The sequence below is a fragment of the Chiloscyllium punctatum genome, unplaced genomic scaffold (assembly GCF_047496795.1).
Source record: "Chiloscyllium punctatum isolate Juve2018m unplaced genomic scaffold, sChiPun1.3 scaffold_330, whole genome shotgun sequence".
NCBI lineage: Eukaryota > Metazoa > Chordata > Chondrichthyes > Orectolobiformes > Hemiscylliidae > Chiloscyllium > Chiloscyllium punctatum.
In genome coordinates, this window is record NW_027310064.1 from 152,216 (window position 1) to 180,000 (window position 27,785).

At 55.2% G+C, this 27,785-nt stretch overlaps 1 protein-coding gene across 1 annotated transcript in view; it reads left to right on the top strand.

The window, feature by feature from the left end:
- The window catches only part of LOC140472446 (leucine-rich repeat-containing protein 71-like), a gene marked incomplete at its 3' end in the record, with an annotated part of 252,430 nt that overhangs the window by 145,097 nt on the left and 79,548 nt on the right, over positions 1-27,785 (top strand). Inside the window, exons 5-7 of the mRNA XM_072567491.1 lie at positions 9,586-9,714; positions 11,000-11,081; positions 21,805-21,890. Of these exons, the coding sequence (XP_072423592.1) occupies positions 9,586-9,714; positions 11,000-11,081; positions 21,805-21,890 (297 nt within the window). The remainder of the gene's footprint in view (positions 1-9,585; positions 9,715-10,999; positions 11,082-21,804; positions 21,891-27,785) is intronic.

Genomic DNA, 27,785 nt, shown 5'->3' on the forward strand with positions numbered 1-27,785 from the left:
AGCAGTCCCTGTGTGTATTATAGAGAATACCAGTCCCTGTGTGTATTATAGAGAACACCAGTCCCTGTGTGTATTATAGAGAACACCAGTCCCTGTGTGTATTATAGAGAATACCAGTCCCTGTGTGTATTATAGAGAATACCAGTCCCTGTGTGTATTGTAGAGAATACCAGTCCCTGTGTATATTGTCGAGAATACCAGTCCCTGTGAGTATTATGGAGAATACCAGTCCCTGTGTGTATTGTAGAGAATAGCAGTCCCTGTGTGTATTGTAGAGAATCGCAGTCCCTGTGGGTATTAGAGAGAATACCAGTCCCTGTGTATATTGTCGAGAATCGCAGCCCCTGTGTGTATTCTAGCGAATATCAGCCCCAGTGTGTATTCTCGAGAATACCAGTCCCTGTGTATATTGTAGAGAATAGCAGTCCCTGTGTGTTATAGAGAATACCAGTCCCTGTGTGTATTGTAGAGAATAGCAGTCCCTATGTGTATTGTAGAGAACACCAGTCCCTGTGTGTATTGTAGAGAACACCAGTCCCTGTGTGTATTGTAGAGAACACCAGTCCCTGTGTGTATTATAGAGAATACCAGTCCCTGTGTGTATTGTAGAGAATAGCAGTCCCTGTGTGTATTGTGGAGAATAGCAGTCCCTGTGTGTATTATTGAGAATAGCAGTCCCTGTGTGTTATAGAGAACACCAGTCCCTGTGTGTATTGTAGAGAATAGCAGTCCCTGTGTGTTATAGAGAATACCAATCCCTGTGTGTATTGTAGAGAATACCAGTCCCTGTGTGTATTGTAGAGAACACCAGTCCCTGTGTGTATTATAGAGAACACCAGTCCCTGTGTGTATTGTAGAGAACACCAGTCCCTGTGTGTATTGTAGAGAATAGCAGTCCCTGTGTGTATTATAGAGAATAGCAGTCCCTGTGTGTATTATAGAGAATACCAGTCCCTGTGTGTATTATAGAGAACACCAGTCCCTGTGTGTATTATAGAGAACACCAGTCCCTGTGTGTATTATAGAGAACACCAGTCCCTGTGTGTATTGTAGAGAATACCAGTCCCTGTGTATATTATAGAGAATACCAGTCCCTGTGTGTATTGTAGAGAATACCAGTCCCTGTGTATATTGTAGAGAATAGCAGTCCCTGTATGTATTATAGAGAATACCAGTCCCTGTGTGTATTATAGAGAATACCAGTCCCTGTGTGTATTGTAGAGAATACCAGTCCCTGTGTGTATTGTAGAGAATACCAGTCCCTGTGTGTATTGTAGAGAACACCAGTCCCTGTGTGTATTATAGAGAATAGCAGTCCCTGTGTGTGTTGTAGAGAATAGTATTCCCTGTGTGTATTGTAGAGAATCGCAGTCCCTGTGGGTATTAGAGAGAATACCAGTCCCTGTGTGTATTGTCGAGAATCGCAGCCCCTGTGTGTATTCTAGAGAATAGCAGCCCCAGTGTGTATTCTAGAGAATACCAGTCCCTGTGTATATTGTAGAGAATAGCAGTCCCTGTGTGTTATAGAGAATACCAGACCCTGTGCGTATTGTAGAGAATACCAGTCCCTGTGTGTATTTTAGAGAATAGCAGTCACTGTGTGTATTGTAGAGAATATCAGTCCCTGTGTGTATTGTAGAGAATAGCAGTCACTGTGTGTATTGTAGAGAATTCCAGTCCCTGTGTGTATTATAGAGAATAGCAGTCCCTGTGTGTATTGTAGAGAATAGCAGTCCCTGTGTGTATTGTAGAGAATAGCAGTCCCTGTGTGTATTGTAGAGAATAGCAGTCCCTGTGTGTATTGTAGAGAATACCAGTCCCTGTGTGTATTGTAGAGAATAGCAGTCCCTGTGTGTATTGTAGAGAATCGCAGTCCCTGTGGGTATTAGAGAGAATACCAGTCCCTGTGTGTATTATAGAGAATAGCAGTCCCTCTGTGTATTGTAGAGAATAGCAGTCCCTGTGTGTATTTTAGAGAATACCAGTCCCTGTGTGTATTAGAGAGAATAGCAGTCCCTGTGTGTATTGTAGAGAATAGCAGTCCCTGTGTATTATAGAGAATACCAGTCCCTGTGTGTATTGTAGAGAACACCAGTCCCTGTGTGTATTATAGAGAACACCAGTCCCTGTGTGTATTGTAGAGAATAGCAGTCCCTGTGTGTATTGTAGAGAATAGCAGTCCCTGTGTGTATTATTGAGAATAGCAGTCCCTGTGTGTATTATAGAGAACACCAGTCCCTGTGTGTATTGTAGAGAATACCAGTCCCTGTGTGTATTATAGAGAACACCAGTCCCTGTGTGTATTATAGAGAACACCAGTCTCTGTGTGTATTGTGGAGAACACCAGTCCCTGTGTGTATTGTGGAGAACACCAGTCCCTGTGTGTATTGCAGAGAACACCAGTCCTTGTGTGTATTGCAGAGAACACCAGTCCCTGTGTGTATTATAGAGAACACCAGTCCCTGTGTGTATTATAGAGAACACCAGTCCCTGTGTGTATTATAGAGAACACCAGTTCCTGTGTGTATTGTAGAGAATACCAGTCCCTTTGTGTATTGTAGAGAATAGCAGTCCCTGTGGGTATTATTGAGAATAGCAGTCCCTGTGTGTATTATAGAGAACACCAGTCCCTGTGTGTATTGTAGAGAATACCAGTCCCTGTGTGTATTATAAAGAATAGCAGTCACTGTGTGTATTGTAGAGAATACCAGGCCCTGTGTGCATTGTAGATAATACCAGTCCCTGTGAGTATTATGGAGAATACCAGTCCCTGTGTGTATTGTCGAGAATAGCAGTCCCTGTGTGTATTGTAGAGAACACCAGTCCCTGTGTGTATTGTAGAGAATAGCAGTCCCTGTGTGTATTATAGAGAATACCAGTCCCTGTGTGTATTATAGAGAACACCAGTCCCTGTGTGTATTATAGAGAACACCAGTCCCTGTGTGTATTATAGAGAATACCAGTCCCTGTGTGTATTATAGAGAATACCAGTCCCTGTGTGTATTGTAGAGAATACCAGTCCCTGTGTATATTGTAGAGAATACCAGTCCCTGTGAGTATTATGGAGAATACCAGTCCCTGTGTGTATTGTAGAGAATAGCAGTCCCTGTGTGTATTGTAGAGAATCGCAGTCCCTGTGGGTATTAGAGAGAATACCAGTCCCTGTGTGTATTGTCGAGAATCGCAGCCCCTGTGTGTATTCTAGCGAATAGCAGCCCCAGTGTGTATTCTAGAGAATACCAGTCCCTGTGTATATTGTAGAGAATAGCAGTCCCTGTGTGTTATAGAGAATACCAGTCCCTGTGTGTATTGTAGAGAATAGCAGTCCCTATGTGTATTGTAGAGAACACCAGTCCCTGTGTGTATTGTAGAGAACACCAGTCCCTGTGTGTATTATAGAGAATACCAGTCCCTGTGTGTATTGTAGAGAATAGCAGTCCCTGTGTGTATTGTGGAGAATAGCAGTCCCTGTGTGTATTATTGAGAATAGCAGTCCCTGTGTGTTATAGAGAACACCAGTCCCTGTGTGTATTGTAGAGAATAGCAGTCCCTGTGGGTATTAGAGAGAATACCAGTCCCTGTGTGTATTATAGAGAATAACAGTCCCTGTGTGTATTGTAGAGAATAGCAGTCCCTGTGTGTATTTTAGAGAATACCAGTCCCTGTGTGTATTAGAGAGAATAGCAGTCCCTGTGTGTATTGTAGAGAATAGCAGTCCCTGTGTGTTATAGAGAATACCAGTCCCTGTGTGTATTGTAGAGAACACCAGCCCCTGTGTGTATTGCAGAGAACACCAGTCCCTGTGTCTATTATAGAGAACACCAGTCCCTGTGTGTATTGTAGAGAATACCAGTCCCTGTGTGTATTATAGAGAACACCAGTCCCTGTGTGTATTATAGAGAACACCAGTCCCTGTGTATATTGCAGAGAACACCAGTCCCTGTGTGTATTGCAGAGAACACCAGTCCCTGTGTGTATTATAGAGAACACCAGTCCCTGTGTGTATTATAGAGAACACCAGTCCCTGTGTGTATTGTAGAGAATACCAGTCCCTGTGTGTATTGTAGAGAATAGCAGTCCCTGTGTGTATTATTGAGAATAGCAGTCCCTGTGTGTATTATAGAGAACACCAGTCCCTGTGTGTATTATAGAGAACACCAGTCCCTGTGTGTATTATAGAGAACACCAGTCCCTGTGTGTATTGTGGAGAACACCAGTCCCTGTGTGTATTGTGGAGAACACCAGTCCCTGTGTGTATTGCAGAGAACACCAGTCCTTGTGTGTATTGCAGAGAATTCCAGTCCCTGTGTGTATTATAGAGAACACCAGTCCCTGTGTGTATTATAGAGAACACCAGTCCCTGTGTGTATTGTAGAGAATACCAGTCCCTGTGTGTATTGTAGAGAATACCAGTCCCTGTGTGTATTGTAGAGAATAGCAGTCCCTGTGTGTATTATTGAGAATAGCAGTCCCTGTGTGTATTATAGAGAACACCAGTCCCTGTGTGTATTGTAGAGAATACCAGTCCCTGTGTGTATTATAAAGAATAGCAGTCACTGTGTGTATTGTAGAGAATACCAGGCCCTGTGTGTATTATAGAGAACACCAGTCCCTGTGTATATTGCAGAGAACACCAGTCCCTGTGTGTATTGTAGAGAACACCAGTCCCTGTGAGTATTATGGAGAATACCAGTCCCTGTGTGTATTGTCGAGAATAGCAGTCCCTGTGTGTATTGTAGAGAATACCAGTCCCTGTGGGTATTAGAGAGAATACCAGTCCCTGTGTGTATTGTAGAGAATCGCAGTCCCTGTGTGTATTAAAGAGAATCCCAGTCCCTGTGTGTATTATAGAGAATAGCAGTCCCTGTGTGTATTGTAGAGAATAGCAGTCCCTGTGTGTATTGTAGAGAATAGCAGTCCCTGTGTGTATTGTAGAGAATAGCAGTCCCTGTGTGTATTATTGAGAATAGCAGTCCCTGTGTGTATTATAGAGAACACCAGTCCCTGTGTGTATTGTAGAGAATACCAGTCCCTGTGTGTATTATAGAGAACACCAGTCCCTGTGTGTATTATAGAGAACACCAGTCTCTGTGTGTATTGTGGAGAACACCAGTCCCTGTGTGTATTGTGGAGAACACCAGTCCCTGTGTGTATTATAGAGAACACCAGTCCTTGTGTGTATTGCAGAGAACACCAGTCCCTGTGTGTATTATAGAGAACACCAGTCCCTGTGTGTATTATAGAGAACACCAGTCCCTGTGTGTATTATAGAGAACACCAGTTCCTGTGTGTATTGTAGAGAATACCAGTCCCTTTGTGTATTGTAGAGAATACCAGTCCCTGTGGGTATTATTGAGAATAGCAGTCCCTGTGTGTATTATAGAGAACACCAGTCCCTGTGTGTATTGCAGAGAATACCAGTCCCTGTGTGTATTATAAAGAATAGCAGTCACTGTGTGTATTGTAGAGAATACCAGGCCCTGTGTGCATTGTAGATAATACCAGTCCCTGTGAGTATTATGGAGAATACCAGTCCCTGTGTGTATTGTCGAGAATAGCAGTCCCTGTGTGTATTGTAGAGAACACCAGTCCCTGTGTGTATTGTAGAGAATAGCAGTCCCTGTGTGTATTATAGAGAATACCAGTCCCTGTGTGTATTATAGAGAATACCAGTCCCTGTGTGTATTGTAGAGAATACCAGTCCCTGTGTATATTGTAGAGAATACCAGTCCCTGTGAGTATTATGGAGAATACCAGTCCCTGTGTGTATTGTAGAGAATAGCAGTCCCTGTGTGTATTGTAGAGAATCGCAGTCCCTGTGGGTATTAGAGAGAATACCAGTCCCTGTGTGTATTGTCGAGAATCGCAGCCCCTGTGTGTATTCTAGAGAATAGCAGCCCCAGTGTGTATTCTAGAGAATACCAGTCCCTGTGTATATTGTAGAGAATAGCAGTCCCTGTGTGTTATAGAGAATACCAGACCCTGTGTGTATTGTAGAGAATAGCAGTCCCTATGTGTATTGTAGAGAACACCAGTCCCTGTGTGTATTGTAGAGAACACCAGTCCCTGTGTGTATTATAGAGAATACCAGTCCCTGTGTGTATTGTAGAGAATAGCAGTCCCTGTGTGTATTGTGGAGAATAGCAGTCCCTGTGTGTATTATTGAGAATAGCAGTCCCTGTGTGTTATAGAGAACACCAGTCCCTGTGTGTATTGTAGAGAATAGCAGTCCCTGTGGGTATTAGAGAGAATACCAGTCCCTGTGTGTATTATAGAGAATAGCAGTCCCTGTGTGTATTGTAGAGAATAGCAGTCCCTGTGTGTATTTTAGAGAATACCAGTCCCTGTGTGTATTAGAGAGAATAGCAGTCCCTGTGTGTATTGTAGAGAATACCAGTCCCTGTGTGTATTATAGAGAATACCAGTCCCTGTGTGTATTGTAGAGAATACCAGTCCCTGTGTGTATTGTAGAGAATACCAGTCCCTGTGTGTATTGTAGAGAACACCAGTCCCTGTGTGTATTATAGAGAATAGCAGTCCCTGTGTGTATTGTAGAGAATAGTATTCCCTGTGTGTATTGTGGAGAATAGCAGTCCCTGTGTGTATTATTGAGAATAGCAGTCCCTGTGTGTTATAGAGAACACCAGTCCCTGTGTGTATTGTAGAGAATAGCAGTCCCTGTGGGTATTAGAGAGAATACCAGTCCCTGTGTGTATTATAGAGAATAGCAGTCCCTGTGTGTATTGTAGAGAATAGCAGTCCCTGTGTGTTATAGAGAACACCAGTCCCTGTGTGTATTGTAGAGAATAGCAGTCCCTGTGGGTATTAGAGAGAATACCAGTCCCTGTGTGTATTATAGAGAATAGCAGTCCCTGTGTGTATTGTAGAGAATAGCAGTCCCTGTGTGTATTAGAGAGAATAGCAGTCCCTGTGTGTATTGTAGAGAATAGCAGTCCCTGTGTGTTATAGAGAATACCAGTCCCTGTGTGTATTGTAGAGAACACCAGTCCCTGTGTGTATTGCAGAGAACACCAGTCCCTGTGTCTATTATAGAGAACACCAGTCCCTGTGTGTATTGTAGAGAATACCAGTCCCTGTGTGTATTATAGAGAACACCAGTCCCTGTGTGTAATATAGAGAACACCAGTCCCTGTGTATATTGCAGAGAACACCAGTCCCTGTGTGTATTGCAGAGAACACCAGTCCCTGTGTGTATTATAGAGAACACCAGTCCCTGTGTGTATTATAGAAAACACCAGTCCCTGTGTGTATTATAGAGAACACCAGTCCCTGTGTGTATTGTAGAGAATACCAGTCCCTGTGTGTATTGTAGAGAATAGCAGTCCCTGTGTGTATTATTGAGAATAGCAGTCCCTGTGTGTATTATAGAGAACACCAGTCCCTGTGTGTATTGTAGAGAATACCAGTCCCTGTGTGTATTATAGAGAACACCAGTCCCTGTGTGTATTATAGAGAACACCAGTCCCTGTGTGTATTGTGGAGAACACCAGGCCCTGTGTGTATTGTGGAGAACACCAGTCCCTGTGTGTATTGCAGAGAACACCAGTCCTTGTGTGTATTGCAGAGAATTCCAGTCCCTGTGTGTATTGTAGAGAATACCAGTCCCTGTGTGTATTGCAGAGAATAGCAGTCCCTGTGTGTATTATTGAGAATAGCAGTCCCTGTGTGTATTATAGAGAACACCAGTCCCTGTGTGTATTGTAGAGAATACCAGTCCCTGTGTGTATTATAAAGAATAGCAGTCACTGTGTGTATTGTAGAGAATACCAGGCCCTGTGTGTATTGTAGAGAATACCAGTCCCTGTGTGTATTGTAGAGAATACCAGTCCCTGTGAGTATTATGGAGAATACCAGTCCCTGTGTGTATTGTCGAGAATAGCAGTCCCTGTGTGTATTGTAGAGAATACCAGTCCCTGTGGGTATTAGAGAGAATACCAGTCCCTGTGTGTATTGTAGAGAATCGCAGTCCCTGTGTGTATTAAAGAGAATCCCAGTCCCTGTGTGTATTATAGAGAATAGCAGTCCCTGTGTGTATTGTAGAGAATAGCAGTCCCTGTGTGTATTGTAGAGAATACCAGTCCCTGTGTGTATTAGAGAGAATAGCAGTCCCTGTGAGTATTATAGAGAATAGCAGTCCCTGTGTGTATTGTAGAGAATAGCAGTCCCTGTGTGTTATAGAGAATACCAGTCCCTGTGTGTATTGTAGAGAATAGCAGTCCCTATGTGTATTGTAGAGAACACCAGTCCCTGTGTGTATTGTAGAGAACACCAGTCCCTGTGTGTATTATAGAGAATACCAGTCCCTGTGTGTATTGTAGAGAATAGCAGTCCCTGTGTGTATTGTAGAGAATAGCAGTCCCTGTGTGTATTATTGAGAATAGCAGTCCCTGTGTGTTATAGAGAACACCAGTCCCTGTGTGTATTGTAGAGAATAGCAGTCCCTGTGTGTTATAGAGAATACCAATCCCTGTGTGTATTGTAGAGAACACCAGTCCCTGTGTGTATTATAGAGAACACCAGTCCCTGTGTGTATTGTAGAGAACACCAGTCCCTGTGTGTATTGTAGAGAATACCAGTCCCTGTGTGTATTATAGAGAATAGCAGTCCCTGTGTGTATTATAGAGAATACCAGTCCCTGTGTGTATTATAGAGAACACCAGTCCCTGTGTGTATTATAGAGAACACCAGTCCCTGTGTGTATTATAGAGAACACCAGTCCCTGTGTGTATTATAGAGAATACCAGTCCCTGTGTGTATTATAGAGAATACCAGTCCCTGTGTGTATTGTAGAGAATACCAGTCCCTGTGTATATTGTAGAGAATAGCAGTCCCTGTATGTATTATAGAGAATACCAGTCCCTGTGTGTATTGTAGAGAATAGCAGTCCCTGTGTGTATTGTAGAGAATACCAGTCCCTGTGTGTATTGTAGAGAATACCAGTCCCTGTGTGTATTGTAGAGAACACCAGTCCCTGTGTGTATTATAGAGAATAGCAGTCCCTGTGTGTATTGTAGAGAATACCAGTCCCTGTGGGTATTAGAGAGAATACCAGTCCCTGTGTGTATTGTAGAGAACACCAGTCCCTGTGTGTATTATAGAGAATACCAGTCCCTGTGTGTATTATAGAGAATACCAGTCCCTGTGTGTATTGTAGAGAATACCAGTCCCTGTGTGTATTGTAGAAAATAGCAGTCCCTGTATGTATTGTAGAGAATACCAGTCCCTGTGTGTATTATAGAGAATACCAGTCCCTGTGTGTATTGTAGAGAATACCAGTCCCTGTGTGTATTGTAGAGAATACCAGTCCCTGTGTGTATTATAGAGAATACCAGTCCCTGTGTGTATTGTAGAGAAAACCAGTCCCTGTGTGTATTGTAGAGAATACCAGTCCCTGTGTGTATTATAGAGAATACCAGTTCCTGTGTGTGTTATGTAGAGTCGCTCTGTGTATTACCATATTGTAATCTGCCGTCCTTCCCCACCCTCTGTGTCCTGTTACCTGTATGTCCGTGCCATGCCGTGTGTCCATTCTCTCACAGCCGCTGTGTTTCTCCATGTGTGCAGCCAAATCTGTTTCGCCGGCCAGACTCCAAGAGTGACCGCAGTACGAGCCAGATCGGCAGCAACACTGCCCTCGAGAAGCTGGACAAGACGGGCAAAGGCGCCAAGGGATCCTCCAAGAAAAAGGACAAGGTGTGGACATGACTGCCGAGGTGACGTGAGTGGTGTCCCCCCCCTCCCCCACCCCCCCCCCTCCCCCCCCCGCCCCCCCACCCCGGCCTTCCCCAACTCCCGAACCGTGCTGCTGGCGTTCCCTGCCCTGTTACATCACTCTGTGCAGTATCCCCAAGACAATAGCGTCCAGCTTTTTGGCACCCTTCTCCCAGGAATCTGCTCTCACCACTTTTAGGTTCCCTGGCTCCGGACTCCACACATCCATGTCCTGAAATAGCGTTTCCTTTTGACCGATTGCCCGAGCCGTTCTGCTCGCTGTGCTCCGACCGTGATGAGAACTCTCTCCTTTCCCATCGCCTTGCCTCGTGACATTAACCTGAATCCTTCCGTTGAGCTGGGAACTGGGTGCGTGGGGCCATCACGAAGGTCAGTGCAGCAGAGGAAGGTAGAGCAGACTTTCGACCCAAGACCTTCATGTCGCCTGGTCCTGAGCTCAAATTCCCTCCGCCCATCCAAAAGACAAATGCCCATCTGCAATCTTGCCCTCTTCACTGACCCCTCTCTCTAAAGGAGACTATTTCACTCTTCGTGCCGCACGGTGGCTCAGTGGTTAGCATCGCTGCCTCACAGCGCGAGGGACTCGGGTTCAGTCCCAGCCTCAGGGTGACTGTGTGTGTGGAGTTTGCACATTCTCCCTGTGTCTGTGTGGGTTTCCTCCGGGTGCTCCAGTTTTCTCCCACAGTCCAGGGATGTGCAGGTTAGGGTGGATTGGCCATGCTTAATTGCCCGTAGTGTTAGGTAAGGGGTAGATGTAGGGATATGGATGGGTTGCGCTTTGGCGGGGCGGTGTGGACTTGTTGGGCCGAAGGGCCTGTTTCCACACTGTGAGTAATCTAATCTAATCTAACCCCGGTCCCCATGGCTTGCTTCAGTGCTCCAACAAAGCTGGAAGAGGAGCATCACACTGTCCGCTCGGGGGGACCCTGCAGCCTTCAGTACCCGATGACCAAGTTTCAGTAATGTCTGAGACAGAACACCTCCTGCTCTGACCGGGTCCCAGACCCTGTCCTCACACACACCGCTCTCACACCACCTTCTTCCTGCCTGCGGTCAGTTGGGAAGAAACGCGAGGCCTGTACCTCTCTCTGCCGAAGCTGCCCGAGCTGCTGAGTTTCTCTGGTGCTTTCTGGTTAATGTTCCATCCTGTACGCGGCTGTGTTGGCTGCAGACTTGAAGATGGTTCTTCCGCACCGCTGCAAGCCGTTGCAGTAATCAATGCTTCTCTTCCTGAACCCCTCCTCAGAAAGATCCTGTGGTTCCAGAGAAGCTCATGTCCAACACCCAACTCCAACAGAAGAAAGACGAAGCCAGGACAGGAAGGAAAGGTCAGTTGACGTGATCCGAACGGACTGAATGTCTCCCTATCTCCACATGATCATGATCCCCAGTGTGAGCCCTGTCTCCCTGTGTCTCCAGTGTGACCGTCCCAGCACCTGCTCCCTCAGCACTGACCATCCCAGTACCTGCTCCTCCCTCAGCACTGACCATCCCAGTACCTGCTCCTTCCTCAGCACTGACCATCCCAGTACCTGCTCCCTCAGCCCTGACCATCCCCGTACCTGCCCCTCCCTCAGCACTGGCCATCCCAGTACCTGCTCCCTCAGCACTGACCATCCCAGTACCTGCTCCTCCCTCAGCACTGACCATCCCAGTACCTGCCCCTCCCTCAGCACTGACCGTCCCAGTAACTGCTCCCTCAGCACTGACCATCCCAGTACCTGCTCCCTCAGCACTGACCATCCCCGTACCTGCTCCTCCCCCAGCACTGACCGTCCCAGTACCTGCTCCCTCAGCACTGACCATCCCAGTACCTGCTCCCTCAGCCCTGACCATCCCCGTACCTGCCCCTCCCTCATCACTGACCGTCCCCGTACCTGCCCCTCCCCCAGCACTGACCATCCCCGTACCTGCCCCTCCCTCAGCCCTGACCATCCCAGTACCTGCTCCCTCAGCACTGACCATCCCAGTAACTGCTCCCTCAGCACTGACCATCCCCGTACCTGCCCCTTCCTCATCACTGACCATCCCCGTACCTGCTCCTCCCCCAGCACTGACCATCCCCGTACCTGCTCCTCCCTCAGCACTGACCATCCCAGTACCTGCTCCTGCCCCAGCACTGACCATCCCAGTACCTGCTCCCTCAGCACTGACCATCCCAGTACCTGCCCCTCCCTCAGCACTGACCATCCCAGTACCTGCCCCTCCCTCAGCACTGACCATCCCAGTACCTGCTCCCTCAGCATTGACCATCCCAGTACCTGCTCCTCCCCCTGCACTGACCATCCCCGTACCTGCTCCTCCCTCAGCACTGACCATCCCCGTACCTGCTCCTCCCCCTGCACTGACCATCCCCGTACCTGCCCCTCCCTCAGCACTGACCATCCCAGTACCTGCCCCTCCCTCAGCGCTGACCATCCCAGTACCTGCTCCTCCCTCAGCACTGACCATCCCAGTACCTGCCCCTCCCTCAGCATTGACCATCCCCGTACCTGCTCCTCCCTCAGCACTGACCATCCCAGTACCTGCCCCTCCCTCAGCACTGACCATCCCCGTACCTGCCCCTCCCTCAGCATTGACCATCCCAGTACCTGCTCCTCCCTCAGCACTGACCATCCCAGTACCTGCCCCTCCCTCAGCACTGACCATCCCAGTACCTGCTCCTCCCTCAGCACTGACCATCCCCGTACCTTCCCCTCCCTCAGCACTGACCATCCCAGTACCTGTCCCTCCCTCAGCACTGACCATCCCAGTACCTGCTCCTCCCTCAGCACTGACCATCCCCGTACCTGCCCCTCCCTCAGCACTGACCATCCCAGTACCTGCTCCTCCCTCAGCACTGACCATCCCCGTACCTGCCCCTCCCTCAGCACTGACCATCCCCGTACCTGCCCCTCCCTCAGCATTGACCATCCCAGTACCTGCTCCTCCCTCAGCACTGACCATCCCAGTACCTGCCCCTCCCGCAGCACTGACCATCCCAGTACCTGTCCCTCCCTCAGCACTGACCATCCCAGTACCTGCCCCTCCCCCAGCACTGACCATCCCAGTACCTGCCCCTCCCCCAGCACTGACCATCCCCGTACCTGCCCCTCCCTCAGCACTGACCATCCCAGTACCTGCTCCTCCCCCAGCACTGACCGTCCCAGTACCTGCTCCCTCAGCACTGACCATCCCAGTACCTGCCCCTCCCTCAGCACTGACCGTCCCCGTACCTGCCCCTCCCTCAGCACTGACCATCCCCGTACCTGCTCCTCCCCCAGCACTGACCATCCCCGAACCTGCCCCTCCCTCAGCACTGACCGTCCCAGTACCTGCCCCTCCCTCAGCACTGACCATCCCAGTACCTGCTCCTCCCCCAGCACTGACCATCCCAGTACCTGCTCCCTCAGCACTGACCATCCCAGTACCTGCCCCTCCCTCAGCACTGACCATCCCAGTACCTGCTCCTCCCCCAGCACTGACCATCCCAGTACCTGCTCCCTCAGCACTGACCATCCCACTACCTGCTCCTCCCTCAGCACTGACCATCCCAGTACCTGCTCCTCCCTCAGCCCTGACCATCCCCGTACCTGCTCCTCCCCCTGCACTGACCATCCCAGTACCTGCCCCTCCCCCTGCACTGACCATCCCCGTACCTGCCCCTCCCTCAGCACTGACCATCCCAGTACCTGCCCCTCCCCCTGCACTGACCATCCCCGTACCTGCTCCTCCCCCAGCACTGACCATCCCAGTACCTGCTCCCTCAGCACTGACCATCCCAGTACCTGCTCCTCCCTCAGCACTGACCATCCCAGTACCTGCTCCTCCCTCAGCACTGACCATCCCCGTACCTGCCCCTTCCTCAGCACTGACCATCCCAGTACCTGCCCCTCCCTCAGCACTGACCATCCCAGTACCTGCTCCTCCCTCAGCACTGACCATCCCAGTACCTGCTCCTCCCTCAGCACTGACCATCCCAGTACCTGCTCCTCCCTCAGCACTGACCATCCCCGTACCTGCCCCTTCCTCAGCACTGACCATCCCAGTACCTGCCCCTCCCTCAGCACTGACCATCCCAGTACCTGCTCCTCCCTCAGCACTGACCATCCCAGTACCTGCCCCTCCCGCAGCACTGACCATCCCAGTACCTGCTCCTCCCTCAGCACTGACCATCCCATTACCTGCTCCTCCCTCAGCACTGACCATCCCCGTACCTGCCCCTCCCTCAGCACTGACCATCCCAGTACCTGCTCCCTCAGCACTGACCATCCCAGTACCTGCTCCCTCAGCACTGACCATCCCCGTTCCTGCTCCCTCAGCACTGACCATCCCAGTACCTGCCCCTCCCTCAGCACTGACCATCCCAGTACCTGCCCCTCCCCCTGCACTGACCATCCCAGTACCTGCCCCTCCCCCTGCACTGACCATTCACGTACCTGCCCCTCCCTCAGCACTGACCATCCCAGTACCTGCTCCTCCCTCAGCACTGACCATCCCAGTACCTGCCCCTCCCCCAGCACTGACCATCCCAGTACCTGCCCCTCCCTCAGCACTGACCATCCCAGTACCTGCCCCTCCCCCAGCACTGACCATCCCAGTACCTGCCCCTCCCTCAGCACTGACCATCCCAGTACCTGCTCCTCCCTCAGCACTGACCATCCCAGTACCTGCTCCCTCAGCACTGACCATCCCCGTACCTGCCCCTCCCTCAGCACTGACCATCCCCGTACCTGCTCCTCCCTCAGGACTGACCATCCCCGTACCTGCCCCTCCCTCAGCACTGACCATCCCCGTACCTGCTCCTCCCCCAGCACTGACCATCCCAGTACATGCCCCTCCCTCAGCACTGACCATCCCAGTACCTGCCCCTCCCTCAGCCCTGACCATCCCCGTACCTGCCCCTCCCCCAGCACTGACCATCCCCGTACCTGCTCCTCCCTCAGCACTGACCATCCCAGTACCTGCTCCTCCCCCTGCACTGACCATCCCAGTACCTGCCCCTCCCTCAGCACTGACCATCCCCGTACCTGCTCCTTCCCCAGCACTGACCATCCCAGTACCTGCCCCTCCCTCAGCACTGACCATCCCAGTACCTGCTCCTCCCCCTGCACTGACCATCCCAGTACCTGCTCCTCCCTCAGCACTGACCATCCCCGTACCTGCCCCTCCCTCAGCACTGACCATCCCCGTACCTGCTCCTCCCTCAGCACTGACCATCCCAGTACCTGCCCCTTCCTCAGCACTGACCATCCCAGTACCTGCCCCTCCCTCAGCACTGACCATCCCAGTACCTGCCCCTCCCTCAGCACTGACCATCCCCGTACCTGCTCCTCCCTCAGCACTGACCATCCCAGTACCTGCCCCTCCCTCAGCACTGACCATCCCCGTACCTGCTCCTCCCTCAGCCCTGACCATCCCAGTACCTGCTCCTCCCTCAGCACTGACCATCCCAGTACCTGCCCCTCCCTCAGCACTGACCATCCCAGTACCTGCCCCTCCCTCAGCACTGACCATCCCCGTACCTGCTCCTCCCTCAGCCCTGACCATCCCAGTACCAGCTCCTCCCTCAGAACTGACCATCCCAGTACCTGCTCCTCCCTCAGCACTGCCCACCCCAGTACCTGCCCCTCCCCCTGCACTGACCATCCCAGTACCTGCCCCTCCCCCTGCACTGACCATCCCCGTACCTGCTCCTCCCTCAGCCCTGACCATCCCCGTACCTGCTCCTCCCTCACCACTGACCATCCCCGTACCTGCCCCTCCCTCAGCACTGACCATCCCCGTACCTGCCCCTCCCCCTGCACTGACCATCCCAGTACCTGCCCCTCCCTCAGCACTGACCATCCCAGTACCTGCTCCCTCAGAACTGACCATCCCAGTACCTGCTCCTCCCTCAGCACTGACCATCCCAGTACCTGCCCCTCCCCCTGCACTGACCATCCCCGTACCAGCTCCTCCCCCAGCACTGACCATCCCAGTACCTGCCCCTCCCTCAGCACTGACCATCCCAGTACCTGCTCCTCCCTCAGCACTGACCATCCCAGTACCTGCCCCTCCCCCTGCACTGACCATCCCCGTACCAGCTCCTCCCCCAGCACTGACCATCCCAGTACCTGCCCCTCCCTCAGCACTGACCATCCCAGTACCTGCCCCTCCCTCAGCACTGACCATCCCAGTACCTGCTCCTCCCCCTGCACTGACCATCCCAGTACCTGCTCCTCCCTCAGCACTGACCATCCCCGTACCTGCCCCTCCCTCAGCACTGACCATCCCCGTACCTGCTCCTCCCTCAGCACTGACCATCCCAGTACCTGCCCCTTCCTCAGCACTGACCATCCCAGTACCTGCCCCTCCCTCAGCACTGACCATCCCAGTACCTGCCCCTCCCTCAGCACTGACCATCCCCGTACCTGCTCCTCCCTCAGCACTGACCATCCCAGTACCTGCCCCTCCCTCAGCACTGACCATCCCCGTACCTGCTCCTCCCTCAGCCCTGACCATCCCAGTACCTGCTCCTCCCTCAGCACTGACCATCCCAGTACCTGCCCCTCCCTCAGCACTGACCATCCCAGTACCTGCCCCTCCCTCAGCACTGACCATCCCCGTACCTGCTCCTCCCTCAGCCCTGACCATCCCAGTACCAGCTCCTCCCTCAGAACTGACCATCCCAGTACCTGCTCCTCCCTCAGCACTGCCCACCCCAGTACCTGCCCCTCCCCCTGCACTGACCATCCCAGTACCTGCCCCTCCCCCTGCACTGACCATCCCCGTACCTGCTCCTCCCTCAGCCCTGACCATCCCCGTACCTGCTCCTCCCTCACCACTGACCATCCCCGTACCTGCCCCTCCCTCAGCACTGACCATCCCCGTACCTGCCCCTCCCCCTGCACTGACCATCCCAGTACCTGCCCCTCCCTCAGCACTGACCATCCCAGTACCTGCTCCCTCAGAACTGACCATCCCAGTACCTGCTCCTCCCTCAGCACTGACCATCCCAGTACCTGCCCCTCCCCCTGCACTGACCATCCCCGTACCAGCTCCTCCCCCAGCACTGACCATCCCAGTACCTGCCCCTCCCTCAGCACTGACCATCCCAGTACCTGCCCCTCCCCCAGCACTGACCATCCCAGTACCTGCTCCTCCCTCAGCACTGACCATCCCAGTACCTGCTCCTCCCCCAGCACTGACCATCCCAGTACCTGCTCCTCCCTCAGCACTGACCATCCCAGTACCTGCTCCTCCCTCAGCACTGACCATCCCCGTACCTGCCCCTCCCCCAGCACTGACCATCCCCGTACCTGCCCCTCCCTCAGCACTGACCATCCCAGTACCTGCCCCTCCCCCAGCACTGACCGTCCCAGTACCTGCTCCCTCAGCACTCGCCATCCCCGTACCTGCCCCTCCCTCAGCACTGACCATCCCCGTACCTGCTCCTCACTCAGCACTGACCATCCTAGTACCTGCCCCTCCCTCAGCACTGACCTTCCCCGTACCTGCTCCCTCAGCACTGACCATCCCAGTACCTGCCCCTCCCCCTGCACTGACCATCCCAGTACTTGCTCCTCCCTCAGCACTGACCATCCCCGTACCTGCTCCTCCCTCAGCACTGACCATCCCAGTACCTGCCCCTCCCCCTGCACTGACCATCCCAGTACCTGCCCCTCCCCCTGCACTGACCATCCCAGTACCTGCCCCTCCCTCAGCACTGACCATCCCAGTACCTGCCCCTCCCTCAGCACTGACCATCCCCGTACCTGCCCCTCCCCCTGCACTGACCATCCCAGTACCTGCCCCTCCCCCTGCACTGACCATCCCAGTACCTGTCCCTCCCTCAGCACTGCCGATCCCAGTACCTGCTCCTCCCTCAGCACTGACCATCCCAGTACCTGCCCCTCCCCCAGCACTGACCATCCCAGTACCTGCTCCTCCCCCAGCACTGACCATCCCCGTACCTGCCCTTCCCTCAGCACTGACCATCCCAGTACCTGCCCCTCCCTCAGCACTGACCATCCCAGTACCTGCTCCTCCCCCAGCACTGACCATCCCAGTACCTGCTCCTCCCCCAGCACTGACCATCCCCGTACCTGCCCCTCCCTCAGCACTGACCATCCCCGTACCTGCCCCTCCCTCAGCACTGACCATCCCAGTACCTGCTCCTCCCTCAGCACTGACCATCCCCGTACCTGTCCCTCCCCCAGCACTGACCATCCCCGTACCTGCCCTTCCCTCAGCACTGACCATCCCAGTACCTGCCCCTCCCTCAGCACTGACCATCCCAGTACCTGCCCCTCCCTCAGCACTGACCATCCCAGTACCTGCTCCTCCCTCAGCACTGACCATCCCAGTACCTGCCCCTCCCCCTGCACTGACCATCCCCGTACCTGCTCCTCCCTCAGCACTGACCATCCCAGTATCTGCTCCTCCCTCAGCACTGACCATCCCAGTACCTGCCCCTCCCTCAGCACTGACCATCCCAGTACCTGCCCCTCCCTCAGCACTGACCATCCCAGTACCTGCCCCTCCCTCAGCACTGACCATCCCAGTACCTGCCCCTCCCTCAGCACTGACCGTCCCAGTACCTGCCCCTCCCTCAGCACTGACCATCCCCGTACCAGCTCCTCCCCCAGCACTGACCATCCCCGTACATGCCCCTCCCTCAGCACTGACCATCCCAGTACCTGCCCCTCCCTCAGCACTGACCATCCCCGTACCTGCCCCTCCCCCTGCACTGACCATCCCAGTACCTGCCCCTCCCTCAGCACTGCCCATCCCAGTACCTGCTCCTCCCTCAGCACTGCCCATCCCAGTACCTGCTCCTCCCTCAGCACTGACCATCCCAGTACCTGCCCCTCCCTCAGCACTGACCGTCCCCGTACATGCCCCTCCCTCAGCACTGACCATCCCCGTACCTGCCCCTCCCCCTGCACTGACCATCCCAGTACCTGCCCCTCCCTCAGCACTGACCGTCCCAGTACCTGCCCCTCCCTCAGCACTGACCATCCCAGTACCTGCCCCTCCCTCAGCACTGCCCATCCCAGTACCTGCTCCTCCCTAAGCACTGACCATCCCAGTACCTGCTCCTCCCTCAGCCCTGACCATCCCAGTACCTGCCCCTCCCTCAGAACTGACCTTCCCAGTACCTGCTCCTCCCCCAGCACTGACCATCCCAGTACCTGCTCCTCCCCCTGCACTGACCATCCCAGTACCTGCCCCTCCCCCAGCACTGACCATCCCCGTACCTGCCCCTCCCCCAGCACTGACCATCCCCGTACCTGCCCCTCCCCCAGCACTGACCATCCCCGTACCTGCTCCTCCCTCAGCACTGACCATCCCAGTACCTGCTCCTCCCTCAGCACTGACCATCCCAGTACCTGCCCCTCCCTCAGCACTGACCATCCCAGTACCTGCCCCTCCCTCAGCGCTGACCATCCCAGTACCAGCTCCTCCCTCAGAACTGACCATCCCAGTACCTGCTCCTCCCTCAGCACTGACCATCCCCGTACCTGTCCCTCCCTCAGCACTGACCATCCCCGTACCTGCCCCTCCCCCTGCACTGACCATCCCAGTACCTGCTCCTCCCTCAGCACTGACCATCCCAGTACCTGCCCCTCCCTCAGCCCTGACCATCCCCGTACCTGCCCCTCCCTCAGCACTGACCATCCCAGTACCTGCCCCTCCCTCAGCACTGACCGTCCCAGTACCAGCTCCTCCCTCAGCACTGACCATCCCAGTACCTGCCCCTCCCCCTGCACTGACCGTCCCAGTACCTGCCCCTCCCCCAGCACTGACCATCCCAGTACCTGCCCCTCCCTCAGCACTGACCATCCCCGTACCTGCTCCTCCCTCAGCCCTGACCATCCCCGTAACTGCCCCTCCCCCTGCACTGACCATCCCAGTACCTGCCCCTCCCTCAGCACTGACCATCCCAGTACCCGCCCCTCCCTCAGCACTGACCATCCCAGTACCTGCCCCTCCCTCAGCCCTGACCATCCCAGTACCTGCCCCTCCCTCAGCACTGACCATCCCAGTACCTGCCCCTCCCTCAGCACTGACCATCCCCGTACCTGCTCCTCCCTCAGCACTGACCATCCCAGTACCTGCTCCCTCAGCACTGACCATCCCAGTACCTGCTCCCTCAGCACTGACCATCCCAGTACCTGCCCCTCCCCCTGCACTGACCATCCCAGTACCTGCCCCTCCCTCAGCACTGACCATCCCAGTACCTGCCCCTCCCTCAGCACTGACCATCCCAGTACCTGCCCCTCCCTCAGCACTGACCATCCCAGTACCTGCCCCTCCCTCAGCCCTGACCATCCCAGTACCTGCCCCTCCCTCAGCACTGACCATCCCAGTACCTGCCCCTCCCTCAGCACTGACCATCCCCGTACCTGCTCCTCCCTCAGCACTGACCATCCCAGTACCTGCTCCCTCAGCACTGACCATCCCAGTACCTGCTCCCTCAGCACTGACCATCCCAGTACCTGCCCCTCCCCCTGCACTGACCATCCCAGTACCTGCCCCTCCCTCAGCACTGACCATCCCAGTACCTGCCCCTCCCTCAGCCCTGACCATCCCAGTACCTGCCCCTCCCTCAGCACTGACCATCCCAGTACCTGCCCCTCCCTCAGCACTGACCATCCCCGTACCTGCCCCTCCCCCAGCACTGACCATCCCAGTACCTGCTCCCTCAGAACTGACCTTCCCAGTACCTGCTCCTCCCTCAGCACTGACCATCCCAGTACCTGCCCCTCCCCCTGCACTGACCATCCCAGTACCTGCTCCTCCCTCAGCACTGACCATCCCAGTACCTGCCCCTCCCCCTGCACTGACCATCCCAGTACCTGCCCCTCCCCCTGCACTGACCATCCCAGTACCTGCCCCTCCCCCTGCACTGACCATCCCCGTACCTGCTCCTCCCTCAGCACTGACCATCCCAGTACCTGCCCCTCCCTGAGCACTGACCATCCCAGTACCTGCTCCCTCCCTGAGCACTGACCATCCCCGTACCTGCTCCTCCCTCATCACTGACCATCCCAGTACCTGCCCCTCCCTCAGCCCTGACCATCCCAGTACCTGCTCCTCCCTCATCACTGACCATCCCAGTACCTGCTCCTCCCTCAGCACTGACCATCCCAGTACCTGCTCCTCCCTCAGCACTGACCATCCCCGTACCTGCCCCTCCCTCAGCACTGACCATCCCAGTACCTGCCCCTCCCTCAGCACTGACCATCCCAGTACCTGCCCCTCCCTCAGCACTGACCATCCTCGTACCTGCTCCTCCCCCAGCACTGACCATCCCAGTACATGCCCCTTCCTCAGCACTGACCATCCCCGTACCTGCCCCTCCCCCTGCACTGACCATCCCAGTACCTGCCCCTCCCTCAGCACTGACCATCCCAGTACCTGCCCCTCCCCCTGCATTGACCATCCCAGTACCTGCCCCTCCCCCTGCACTGACCATCCCCGTACCTGCTCCTCCCTCAGCACTGACCATCCCAGTACCTGCCCCTCCCCCTGCACTGACCATCCCAGTACCTGCCCCTCCCCCTGCACTGACCATCCCAGTACCTGCCCCTCCCCCTGCACTGACCATCCCCGTACCTGCTCCTCCCTCAGCACTGACCATCCCAGTACCTGCCCCTCCCTCAGCACTGACCATCCCCGTACCTGCTCCTCCCTCAGCACTGACCATCCCAGTACCTGCCCCTCCCTCAGCACTGACCATCCCAGTACCTGCTCCTCCCTCAGCACTGACCATCCTCGTACCTGCTCCTCCCTCAGCACTGACCATCCCAGTACCTGCTCCTCCCCCAGCACTGACCATCCCAGTACATGCCCCTTCCTCAGCACTGACCATCCCCGTACCTGCCCCTCCCCCTGCACTGACCATCCCAGTACCTGCCCCTCCCTCAGCACTGACCATCCCAGTACCTGCCCCTCCCCCTGCATTGACCATCCCAGTACCTGCCCCTCCCCCTGCACTGACCATCCCAGTACCTGCTCCTCCCTCAGCACTGACCATCCCCGTACCTGCTGCCTCTTTGTGATTGTGGCGTTGTCCTGTTTTAGGATCCGTTGTTACAGATGTGCGAGTGAGCAGGTCCAAAATGTCCCGGCTTGGAAAGGACAAGAGGGTCACTACTCAGGATCAAGAGGTGACTGCCTTCCAGGGCCCAACGAGCAAACTGTCCATTGGAAGGGATGTTCGTGTGGGTCTATGAAACCTCGTCTGTCACACTGGGGAGGGATTGTCTCCACATTTCACAAAGAGCCAGAGGAGCTCAACCCAGTGTCAATCTCGTATTCATTAGGTCACTGTGAAATCTTTATAACCCGACAACATCCCCAGTGTCACACATTACCAACCCCCCTGTGTCTCCCTGCCCCTGTCTGTGTGTCTCTCTGCATCTCCCTGCCCCAGTCTCTGTGTCTCCCTGTATCGCCCTGCCCCCGTCTCTGTGTCTCCCTGCCCCAGTCTCTGTGTCTCCCTGTATCGCCCTGCCCCCGTCTCTGTGTCTCCCTGCCCCAGTCTCTGTGTCTCCCTGTATCGCCCTGCCCCCGTCTCTGTGTCTCCCTGCCCCAGTCTCTGTGTCTCTCTGTGTGTCCCTGCCCCAGTCTCTGCGTCTCCCTGCCCCAGTCGCTGTGTCTCCTTGTATCGCCCTGCCCCAGTCTCTGTGTCTCCATGCCCTCGTCTCTGTGTCTCTCTGCCCCAGTCTCTGTGTGTCTCTGTCCCAGTCTCTGTGTCTCCCTGTGTCTCTCTGCCCTCGTCACTGTGTCTCCCTGCCCCAGTCTCTGTGTCTCTCTGTGTGTCTCTGTCCCAGTCTCTGTGTCTCCCTGTGTCTCTCTGCCCTCGTCACTGTGTCTCCCTGCCCCAGTCTCTGTGTCTCTCTGTGTGTCTCTGTCCCAGTCTCTGTGTCTCCCTGTGTCTCTCTGCCCTCGTCTCTGTATCGCCCTGCCCCAGTCTCTGTGTCTCTCTGTGTGTCTCTGTCCCAGTCTCTGTGTCTTCCTGCCCCAGTCTCTGTGTCTCTCTGTGTCTCGCTGCCCCAGTCTCTGTGTCTCTCTGTGTCTCCCTGCCCCAGTCTCTGTGTCTCTCTGTGTCTCCCTGCCCCAGTCTCTGTGTCTCTCTGTGTCTCCCTGTGTCTCCCTGCCCCAGTCTCTGTGTCTCCCTGTGTCTCCCTGCCCCAGTCTCTGTGTCTCTCTGTGTGTCTCTGTCCCAGTCTCTGTGTCTCCCTGTGTCTCTCTGCCCTCGTCTCTGTATCGCCCTGCCCCAGTCTCTGTGTCTCTCTGTGTGTCTCTGTCCCAGTCTCTGTGTCTTCCTGCCCCAGTCTCTGTGTCTCCCTGCACCAGTCTCTGTGACTCCCTGTCTCAGTCTCTGTGTCTCCCTGTGTCTCCCTGCCCCAGTTTCTGTTTCTCCCTGTATCGCCCTGCCCCAGTCTCTGTGTCTCTCTGTGTCTCCCTGCCCCAGTCTCTGTGTCTCCCTGTGTCTCTCTGCCCCAGTCTCTGTGTCTCCCTGCCCCAGTCTCTGTGTCTCCCTGCCTCTGTGTCTGTGTCTCTCTGTGTCTCCCTGCCCCAGTCTCTGTGTCTCCCTGCCCCAGTCTCTGTGTCTCTGTCTATGTCTCCCTGCCCCAGTCTCTGTGTCTCCCTGTGTCTCCCTGCCCCAGTCTCTGTGTCTCTCTGTGTCTCCCTGCCTCTGTCTGTGTGTCTCTCTGTGTCTCCCTGCCCCAGTCTCTGTGTCTCTCTGTGTCTCTCTGCCCCAGTCTCTGTGTCTCTCTCTGTGTCTCCCTGCCCCAGTCTCTGTGTCTCTCTGTGTCTCCCTGCCCCAGTCTCTGTGTCTCCCTGCCCCAGTCTCTGTGTCTCTCTGTGTCTCCCTGCCCCAGTCTCTGTGTCTCCCTGCCCCAGTCTCTGTGTCTCTCTGTGTCTCCCTGCCCCAGTCTCTGTGTCTCTCTGCCCCAGTCTCTGTGTCTCTCTGTGTCTCCCTGCCCCAGTCTCTGTGTCTCTCTGTGTCTCTCTGCCCCAGTCTCTGTGTCTCTCTGCCCCAGTCTCTGTGTCTCTCTGTGTCTCCCTGCCCCAGTCTCTGTGTCTCTCTGTGTCTCCCTGCCCCAGTCTCTGTGTCTCCCTGCCCCAGTCTCTGTGTCTCCCTACCCCAGTCTCTGTGTCTCTCTGCCCCAGTCTCTGTGTCTCTCTGTGTCTCTCTGCCCCAGTCTCTGTGTCTCTCTGCCCCAGTCTCTGTGTCTCTCTGTGTCTCCCTGCCCCAGTCTCTGTCTCTCTCTGTGTCTCCCTGCCCCAGTCTCTGTCTCTCTCTGTGTCTCCCTGCCCCAGTCTCTGTGTCTCTCTGTGTCTCCCTGCTGCAGTCTCTGTGTCTCTCTGTGTCTCTCTGCCCCAGTCTCTGTGTCTCCCTGCCCCTGTCTGTGTGTCTCTCTGTGTCTCCCTGCCCCAGTCTCTGTGTCTCTCTCTGTGTCTCCCTGCCCCAGTCTCTGTGTCTCCCTGCCCCTGTCTGTGTGTCTCTCTGTGTCTCCCTGCCCCAGTCTCTGTGTCTCTCTCTGTGTCTCCCTGCCTCAGTCTCTGTGTCTCTCTGTGTCCCCCTGCCCCAGTCTCTGTGTCTCTCTCTGTGTCTCCCTGCCCCAGTCTCTGTGTCTCTCTGTGTCTCCCTGCCCCAGTCTCTGTGTCTCTCTGTGTCTCCCTGCCCCAGTCTCTGTGTCTCCCTGCCCCTGTCTGTGTGTCTCTCTGTGTCTCCCTGCCCCAGTCTCTGTGTCTCTCTCTGTGTCTCCCTGCCCCAGTCTCTGTGTCTCTCTGTGTCCCCCTGCCCCAGTCTCTGTGTCTCTCTCTGTGTCTCCCTGCCCCAGTCTCTGTGTCTCTCTGTGTCTCCCTGCCCCAGTCTCTGTGTCTCCCTGCCCCAGTCTCTGTGTCTCTCTGTGTCTCCCTGCCCCAGTCTCTGTGTCTCCCTGCCCCAGTCTCTGTGTCTCTCTGTGTCTCCCTGCCCCAGTCTCTGTGTCTCCCTGTGTCTCCCTGCCCCAGTCTCTGTGTCTCTCTGTGTCTCCCTGCCCCAGTCTCTGTGTCTCCCTGCCCCAGTCTCTGTGTCTCTCTCTGTGTCTCCCTGCCCCAGTCTCTGTGTCTCTGTGTGTCTCCCTGCCCCAGTCTCTGTGTCTCTCTCTGTGTCTCTCTGCCCCAGTCTCTGTGTCTCTCTGTGTGTCCCTGCCCCAGTCTCTGTGTCTCCCTGCCCCAGTCTCTGTGTCTCTCTCTGTGTCTCCCTGCCCCAGTCTCTGTGTCTCTCTGTGTGTCCCTGCCCCAGTCTCTGCGTCTCCCTGCCCCAGTCGCTGTGTCTCCTTGTATCGCCCTGCCCCAGTCTCTGTGTCTCCATGCCCTCGTCTCTGTGTCTCTCTGCCCCAGTCTCTGTGTGTCTCTGTCCCAGTCTCTGTGTCTCCCTGTGTCTCTCTGCCCTCGTCACTGTGTCTCCCTGCCCCAGTCTCTGTGTCTCTCTGTGTGTCTCTGTCCCAGTCTCTGTGTCTCCCTGTGTCTCTCTGCCCTCGTCACTGTGTCTCCCTGCCCCAGTCTCTGTGTCTCTCTGTGTGTCTCTGTCCCAGTCTCTGTGTCTCCCTGTGTCTCTCTGCCCTCGTCTCTGTATCGCCCTGCCCCAGTCTCTGTGTCTCTCTGTGTGTCTCTGTCCCAGTCTCTGTGTCTTCCTGCCCCAGTCTCTGTGTCTCTCTGTGTCTCGCTGCCCCAGTCTCTGTGTCTCTCTGTGTCTCCCTGCCCCAGTCTCTGTGTCTCTCTGTGTCTCCCTGCCCCAGTCTCTGTGTCTCTCTGTGTCTCCCTGTGTCTCCCTGCCCCAGTCTCTGTGTCTCCCTGTGTCTCCCTGCCCCAGTCTCTGTGTCTCTCTGTGTGTCTCTGTCCCAGTCTCTGTGTCTCCCTGTGTCTCTCTGCCCTCGTCTCTGTATCGCCCTGCCCCAGTCTCTGTGTCTCTCTGTGTGTCTCTGTCCCAGTCTCTGTGTCTTCCTGCCCCAGTCTCTGTGTCTCCCTGCACCAGTCTCTGTGACTCCCTGTCTCAGTCTCTGTGTCTCCCTGTGTCTCCCTGCCCCAGTTTCTGTTTCTCCCTGTATCGCCCTGCCCCAGTCTCTGTGTCTCTCTGTGTCTCCCTGCCCCAGTCTCTGTGTCTCCCTGTGTCTCTCTGCCCCAGTCTCTGTGTCTCCCTGCCCCAGTCTCTGTGTCTCCCTGCCTCTGTGTCTGTGTCTCTCTGTGTCTCCCTGCCCCAGTCTCTGTGTCTCCCTGCCCCAGTCTCTGTGTCTCTGTCTATGTCTCCCTGCCCCAGTCTCTGTGTCTCCCTGTGTCTCCCTGCCCCAGTCTCTGTGTCTCTCTGTGTCTCCCTGCCTCTGTCTGTGTGTCTCTCTGTGTCTCCCTGCCCCAGTCTCTGTGTCTCTCTGTGTCTCTCTGCCCCAGTCTCTGTGTCTCTCTCTGTGTCTCCCTGCCCCAGTCTCTGTGTCTCTCTGTGTCTCCCTGCCCCAGTCTCTGTGTCTCCCTGCCCCAGTCTCTGTGTCTCTCTGTGTCTCCCTGCCCCAGTCTCTGTGTCTCCCTGCCCCAGTCTCTGTGTCTCTCTGTGTCTCCCTGCCCCAGTCTCTGTGTCTCTCTGCCCCAGTCTCTGTGTCTCTCTGTGTCTCCCTGCCCCAGTCTCTGTGTCTCTCTGTGTCTCTCTGCCCCAGTCTCTGTGTCTCTCTGCCCCAGTCTCTGTGTCTCTCTGTGTCTCCCTGCCCCAGTCTCTGTGTCTCTCTGTGTCTCCCTGCCCCAGTCTCTGTGTCTCCCTGCCCCAGTCTCTGTGTCTCCCTACCCCAGTCTCTGTGTCTCTCTGCCCCAGTCTCTGTGTCTCTCTGTGTCTCTCTGCCCCAGTCTCTGTGTCTCTCTGCCCCAGTCTCTGTGTCTCTCTGTGTCTCCCTGCCCCAGTCTCTGTCTCTCTCTGTGTCTCCCTGCCCCAGTCTCTGTCTCTCTCTGTGTCTCCCTGCCCCAGTCTCTGTGTCTCTCTGTGTCTCCCTGCTGCAGTCTCTGTGTCTCTCTGTGTCTCTCTGCCCCAGTCTCTGTGTCTCCCTGCCCCTGTCTGTGTGTCTCTCTGTGTCTCCCTGCCCCAGTCTCTGTGTCTCTCTCTGTGTCTCCCTGCCCCAGTCTCTGTGTCTCCCTGCCCCTGTCTGTGTGTCTCTCTGTGTCTCCCTGCCCCAGTCTCTGTGTCTCTCTCTGTGTCTCCCTGCCTCAGTCTCTGTGTCTCTCTGTGTCCCCCTGCCCCAGTCTCTGTGTCTCTCTCTGTGTCTCCCTGCCCCAGTCTCTGTGTCTCTCTGTGTCTCCCTGCCCCAGTCTCTGTGTCTCTCTGTGTCTCCCTGCCCCAGTCTCTGTGTCTCCCTGCCCCTGTCTGTGTGTCTCTCTGTGTCTCCCTGCCCCAGTCTCTGTGTCTCTCTCTGTGTCTCCCTGCCCCAGTCTCTGTGTCTCTCTGTGTCCCCCTGCCCCAGTCTCTGTGTCTCTCTCTGTGTCTCCCTGCCCCAGTCTCTGTGTCTCTCTGTGTCTCCCTGCCCCAGTCTCTGTGTCTCCCTGCCCCAGTCTCTGTGTCTCTCTGTGTCTCCCTGCCCCAGTCTCTGTGTCTCCCTGCCCCAGTCTCTGTGTCTCTCTGTGTCTCCCTGCCCCAGTCTCTGTGTCTCCCTGTGTCTCCCTGCCCCAGTCTCTGTGTCTCTCTGTGTCTCCCTGCCCCAGTCTCTGTGTCTCCCTGCCCCAGTCTCTGTGTCTCTCTCTGTGTCTCCCTGCCCCAGTCTCTGTGTCTCTGTGTGTCTCCCTGCCCCAGTCTCTGTGTCTCTCTCTGTGTCTCTCTGCCCCAGTCTCTGTGTCTCCCTGCCCCTGTCTGTGTGTCTCTCTGTGTCTCCCTGCCCCTGTCTTTGTGTCTCTCTGTGTCTCCCTGCCCCAGTCTCTATGTCTCTCTGTGTCTCCCTGCCTCTGTCTGTGTGTCTCTCTGTGTCTCCCTGCCCCAGTCGCTCCGTCTCTCTGTGTCTCCCTGCCCCAGTCTCTGTGTCTCCCTGTATCTCCCT